This window comes from Papaver somniferum, chromosome 2 (genome assembly GCF_003573695.1).
Source record: "Papaver somniferum cultivar HN1 chromosome 2, ASM357369v1, whole genome shotgun sequence".
In the NCBI taxonomy this organism is placed as follows: Eukaryota; Viridiplantae; Streptophyta; class Magnoliopsida; order Ranunculales; family Papaveraceae; genus Papaver; species Papaver somniferum.
In genome coordinates this window covers 67,262,263-67,268,577 of record NC_039359.1, presented here as the reverse complement: position 1 = coordinate 67,268,577, position 6,315 = coordinate 67,262,263, and the positions used below count along the sequence as shown (strand labels likewise).

The following is a 6,315-nucleotide window of genomic DNA, read 5'->3' as shown; positions in this document are numbered from 1 at the left end:
CAGACGGGGATGAACCTAGTCGACTCGGGCCACGACTCCTATGTCATGTACGAACCCGAAGGGCCAAGGTGATATCGTAATCACTGTCCTTCTCTGCAAACAGTTTATATTTAAACTACCCTTCCGTAGGGTTTAAAGAAAAATAATGTCCCAAAATTTAAAGTCCAAAGTCCAAAAATATAAAGTGCAAAAGAAAAAAAAAGTGTAAAAAAATAAAAATAAAAATGTCTCTCTTTTTTTTTTCCTTTTTTTTTTTTTAAAAAATCTTCTTCTTTCACTCCTTTTGCTTTGCCTTTTACTCCAGTCTTTAAGTATTCACCAAAAGCTTTGGCAAAATTTTCTTTCGCTCCAAATTCCAAAATCTGAAAGAAAAAGACAAAAACCCAAAAACGTAAAGAAGAACAAATAAAATAAAAACCTAAAAAAAAATAAAAAAATTTAAAGAGAAGACCGCGTCGGCGGCGCCAAAAATTGATGTGGTTTCAAGTTGTTGTAGTAAAAAGATTCGTTGATAATTGTGAAGGAAGATTATTTTAGACTTAATTTTTATAAATAAAAAAAAATATAGCAAACTCGAATAAAAAGTGTTGTGAGAATTATGGAGACACTGGGGCTAGGATTCCGCTATTTACCAATTCCAAAGTGATACTAATTATAATCATGCAATTTCACACGTTCAAATTGATTCTCAACTATTGCAGAAGTAAATTTTTAGAAACAACAAATATTAATACAAAGCATGAGACATCAAAACCCTAGGCTAAGCATGTTCCATCAAAAGAAAATACAATTGTTTTACAAAAACCATAAAATCTATTTTCAATCTAGGCAAATAATCATAAATAAAAATTGCACAAATTAAATAATTAAGAATTACCACTTTTTCATTGGAAATCCTCCATCGCCCCAAGGATTGGGTTTAGCTCATCATGTTGGAAACACGCTCAAAATATGATTTCATTGCTCAAAGGTGCTTACAAATGATGAAAATGAGAGAGATCAAATAAATCAGGAATTTGCAACGCAAGGGAAACGTTACAAACCCACTGTTACAGAGTACGATAAATAGTATATGCCTCTATCATTGTAGCTATACGAACCACAAGCTTCTGTCGTTGTCACTGTAGCTTTTACGACTGTTTCTGTGTGTCTAATGTTCTTCGTGTTCTTCAGGTGCAGCAGCAGCAGAAACGACTCTGCAACCTCTGATTTCTTCTCTACAGCTCACCAAATACCTCTGTTTCCACCCCTAACTCTCTATATCCTTCCTCGCAACCTCAGCAACATATTTATATCCAACAGGTGAAGAACATCCTCTGTAATAACTCAAAATGATCTTCATATATCCGGCAGTGAAGAAAATATTTTCTGGAATATTTTCTTTCGATTCTTGATTCCTTCACGCGTCTGTGGATGTCAACTTCTCCTTTTTTACCTCGTACACGCTTCCAACAGTTGTTAGAGTCTTCCCAGCATGGTCAAACTCTCTCCAACTCATGCAAATCCCGTGAATATCTCCTCCCTTTGCACACACACCTCTGTTTTCTTGCCAACGATTATCCAGCCAAACTGGATCAATTCCAACGACCCTACCACGCCTGTTAAGCTAAATAAAGTCTTCCCATGAAATTTCAGCCATTGAATCACATTATAACCCCTCCAAATCACGAACTGAAAATCTGTGAATATTTTCCCGCCAAAATTTATATTTGAATTTGAAGAAGATGGGTGCTGTGGACAAAAATAGGTGATGTGGACAAAAATGGGTTACATATAGCCGTGGGTGACAGTTAGCAAAAATGGGGGTCCGTATAGCAAATGTCCTCTGGGGTGCTCCGAGCAACTTTTCGAGCCGAATTTTCCAACAATATTTATTTTCCAAAAATACCTAAAAATACATTAAAAAAAACAATATTAGTACAAAAATCGAGCTCCAACAATATAGACATTGAGGACAATTTAGACACAAAAATGTGTCTACCATACCTGCAGCGGAATCATAGGAGGATACGGGGATGAAGGACTAAATGCAGAACACTTTGAATGTCTTGCTCTCAAAAAAGCTATCATCTGGGCTAACACTTTAAAGCTTCAAAATGTTGTTTTGGAATCAGATTGTATAAAAGTAGTTAACTCTATAAAAGGTGCAATCCATCCTATATGTACAGTGGGAAAATCAGGATCTACTTATAGAAATAAAGCACCTTCTAAATAGTATCAGTTGTAGCTCTATCAACTATGTCAAAAAGAACAGCAAACACAACTGCTCATAAGCTAGCAAACAAGGATAGAATATCTAGAACTTCGTTTCAATATTTTGGTAATATCCCAGAAGAATATTTAGACATGTTAAGGGATATTTGATGACATATCTCCTGTATGTATCTTTGTTATGTTTAATATAATCCTTTGTGTTTGTGTTAAAAAAAAGGACTTATAGCACAAAAACACGTGCGTGTCCAACTGTTAACTAACTGGGTGGTATTCATATTTACACGATGCAATTATGGATAAAAATGAAGCTCCCGTCCAATGGTGGTCAGCCATCTAAAATTGGTTAGACCCACATTATATAACAGTTACCGAATTAAGAAACAACGCGCAGTATCTTATTCATCAACTGAATCCAAGTATTGTTGTCTTGCCCACACTGCTGCAAAACTATTATGGGTATGTAAAAGATCTTCATGTATTTTTACCAATCACCATCAATTTCTTGTGACAATAAGAGTTCCGTTGCACTTGCAACCTATCATTCAAGATATCAACAAGTTGTCGGTATCTACCCTGAGGGTCTTGTTGCACCCAGGTTTGAGTTCTTGCGAGACAGTCTTTAAGTGTTATCCACACATTAGTTTGCGGGGTATAATAGACATAGGACATCTCTTTCAGCTCTTTGATTTTGCTTCTTGTTGTCGGTTTATACATGTGTAGTCGTATTATTATTTATTTATTTTTGAAGCAGTTGTTTTATATTATTCATTAGGAAGAGTCTTGTTGTTTAGTGCTGGTTATCACGAGTTCATTCACTGGTATATGGTTGTCTGAAACCCTCTTTTGATTCTCTCTAATGAAAAACTCAATTCATTCACGCTAGCAGATTCCCATGGCCGGTCCTGGTAGGCAAGCAGGGTAAGCCTCATTGGTAGGCAACAAAAGCCCATGGACGACCAAATGCCTTTTAATAATGAGAGGTTTTCATTAAAGAAAACAAAAGTTGGACTGAATATTATTAGTTATATGAATTCGAAGGTTTTAAAATGAATTATATAAATACTTTATCTATAAGAGGAATGTCTAGTGGTATAATAGTAAAAAAAATGGTTAAACTTATAAAATTCAATGAAAGGCCTCCTACTTTGCACAGAATAGAACATCCAGATACTGGATTCTACAGATTCTGAATTTTGCCTTAAGACTTGATGTCAGATGTAACCTTCATATTTTTTCATTAATTCAGGTCCTGCACCTCGGCGACCGAATCGGCGACAAACTCAGTTCTCAAATTTCGTTTTTGCAATCTCTTCCCTCATTAATTCATGTCATGTGGATTTAAATCTGATGATTGGAGGTAATTTCATGTTGATCTTACATATTAAATCTATCTAAAACATGTCTGAATATGTTCCACAAAATTTAGTTCATGATTCTGATTTTTCTCGTAAAGTTCAATCTTCGACATCAAATTTAATGGAGAATTCTTCAAATCCTTCAGTTTCTCCATCTCTTTTTATCCCTGATGAGATTATGGATGATAACTTAAATAAATGGCGTTTCAGTTTGATTGGTCGGTTAGATCTAGTCAAATTAAAATTTGCAGTTGCTGCAGATATTCTGAGAAAATAACGGAGTACCAAATGTAATGTTCAGCTTATCCCTCTAGGTAGATGATATTTTGTCATTAACCTAGATAATGAAGAAGATAGGAATATTATTTGGAAAGATAAATGGGATGTTGAGGATCAACAGCTTAAACTTAAAGCTTGGGAACCAAACTTCAACCCTGAAAAGTTAAAATCATTTATAGTTTTGGTTTTGGGTTCTTTCCCCTGGATTGTGTATTGAATATTGGAAAGAGAACATTCTTCTTCAAATGGGTAATAAGATTGGTAAAGAAATCAAGGTTGATCCTACTACCTTGAAAAAGGAGAGTGGATTTTATGCAAGTGTCCTTATAGAAATTGATTTGGCTAAATCAATTCCCAGCAAAATTCTAGTTGAATTAAAATATGGAAAATTTGAACAAGTAATTCAAATACCAAAACTCCCAAGGTACTGCAATCATTGCAAAATTGTGGGTCATCATATTTATGAGTGCAGAACAAAGAGAAAAGAAGATTCTCAGCAGGCAACAACTCAAGATCCAGATCAAGATTTTGTCCTGGTTAAACAGAAAAAACAATGGAAACCTACACATATCCAATTACCAAATAAGGCTGGTTTTGATATTTGTTTTGGAGATATTTCAGGAAAAAATATGGAACAACGAACTAACAGTGTATCTGGTAACTTACCACAAGGTGATATATCATCAAGGAGATTTCATATTTTGCAAAATCCTCATGTGGAATCTGGTAATACTTCATTTTCTTCTGAAGATTTTCCAGCATTAATAATAGACAAATCTATTTTATCACCACAGAATTTAGTGACTCCACCACCTTCAGTTTCTGAAGTTACTCAAGATGATAATTCTAATGTTTCACAAGTACCAGTTGCTGTCATTACTTCAAAGATTCTAGATACTATCAGTAAAGAAAACAACACAATGTCTAGTTCAGAAGATGGAGAAATTAAAGAGGTTAGTGTATCTTCACTCATTCATCAAAGTTCTATTCCTCAAACCATTTTTATTTTAAAAAGATCTGAAAAACTTGATACTCCTGCTAAAGATAAGTTTGTAGCTAATGAAAAGAAAGCTCCTCCAATTAAGAAACCTCCCTTAACCAGAAAACAATTTCATAAATCAGTGTCTCAAAAGGGGAATTCCATTACTCCCCAACCTAACTCACAATGAGAGTAATTTTTGGAATATAAGAGGCCTTAAAGGGCTTAAGGCCCAAGATAAACTCAGATCTTTAGTTACTCAAATAAATCCTTCTCTAGTTTGGATAGCTGAACCCAAACTAGTTTGGATAGTTTTATTCTAATTCTAAATTTAGAATAAAACTACCTGGTATGCATCATCAAATAATCCACAATACATGTGATAGTAGGAAATCTAATATATGGCTATTTTGGAATTGTTCTATCACTCCTCCTTCGGTCATTCATTCTTCAAGACAAAGTATCACTGTAGAAGTTGGAGGAGTTCTTGTTACTGGTATTCATGCAGATGTTTTAACAGTCAACAGAAGGGAACTTTGGAATGATCTTATTGGAATAATTAATCTTAATAAACCTTGGATGCTTATTGGTGATTTTAATACTTTTACTTCAATTCATGAGAAAAAAGATGGTAGAAGTCCTCTTTCAACAGCTCTTATTGAATTTTCTGACTGTATTGATCAATGTGGACTCATACAAGCTCCCAAAAGTGGTTTACAATTCTCTTGGTCAAATGGAAGGTGTGGAAGAAAAAGAATTCTCTGTAACTTGGATAGAGCTCTATTTAATTCTCAATGGCTAAATGTTTACATTGGCTGGAAATACCATGTGTCTTCTAGAGGGGATTTCAGATCGTAGTTTTTTGGTTGGTAATGATTCAGAAATATCTAAACCAACTAACTCTCCTTTCAAGTTTCAACAAATGTGGATCAATCACCCTGAATTTTTACAATTGGTTAAGCACTCTTGGGAGGAACATATTGATGGAAATGCAGTTTACATCTTTATGACTAAAATGAAGAGACTCAAAACTATTTTGAAGAATTGGAATTGGACAGTCTTTGGAAATGTGCTTACAACCTTACAACAAGCTGAAAAAAGAGTAACTGAAACAAATTTTTTGTGTGATGCTGATCCTTCCAACAATGAGTTGCTGAATAAATATGTTACTGCTAAGGACATCAGAGATGTAGCTGCTGAAAATAATCATACCATGTTAAGTCAAAAAACAAGAATCAACTGGATAAAATTTGGTGATGCTAACACAAAAAAATTTCATACTTCCATCAGACTGAGAAAAGCAAGAAATACTATAGCTGAACTTGAATATGATTCAGGTAACCTTATTACCAATCAGTGTGATATTGCAAAATTACTCATTAATTATTTTCAGTCAAAATTTTCAGCTCAACCAGTTCATATATCTGAAACTATTCTGGATGCAACTCCCATTTAGTAACTAATGAAGATAACTATATTTTGGAGAAG

The 6,315-nt window shown here is 34.3% G+C and overlaps 1 protein-coding gene across 1 annotated transcript; it reads left to right on the top strand.

Annotated features, from left to right (window-relative positions):
- The first annotated feature begins 4,093 nt into the window (after positions 1-4,093).
- LOC113351274 lies at positions 4,094-5,017 on the top strand. Its single transcript, XM_026595288.1, has one exon. The coding sequence runs from the start codon at positions 4,094-4,096 to the stop codon at positions 5,015-5,017; it is 924 nt and encodes a 307-aa protein (XP_026451073.1).
- The last annotated feature ends 1,298 nt before the right edge of the window (positions 5,018-6,315 follow it).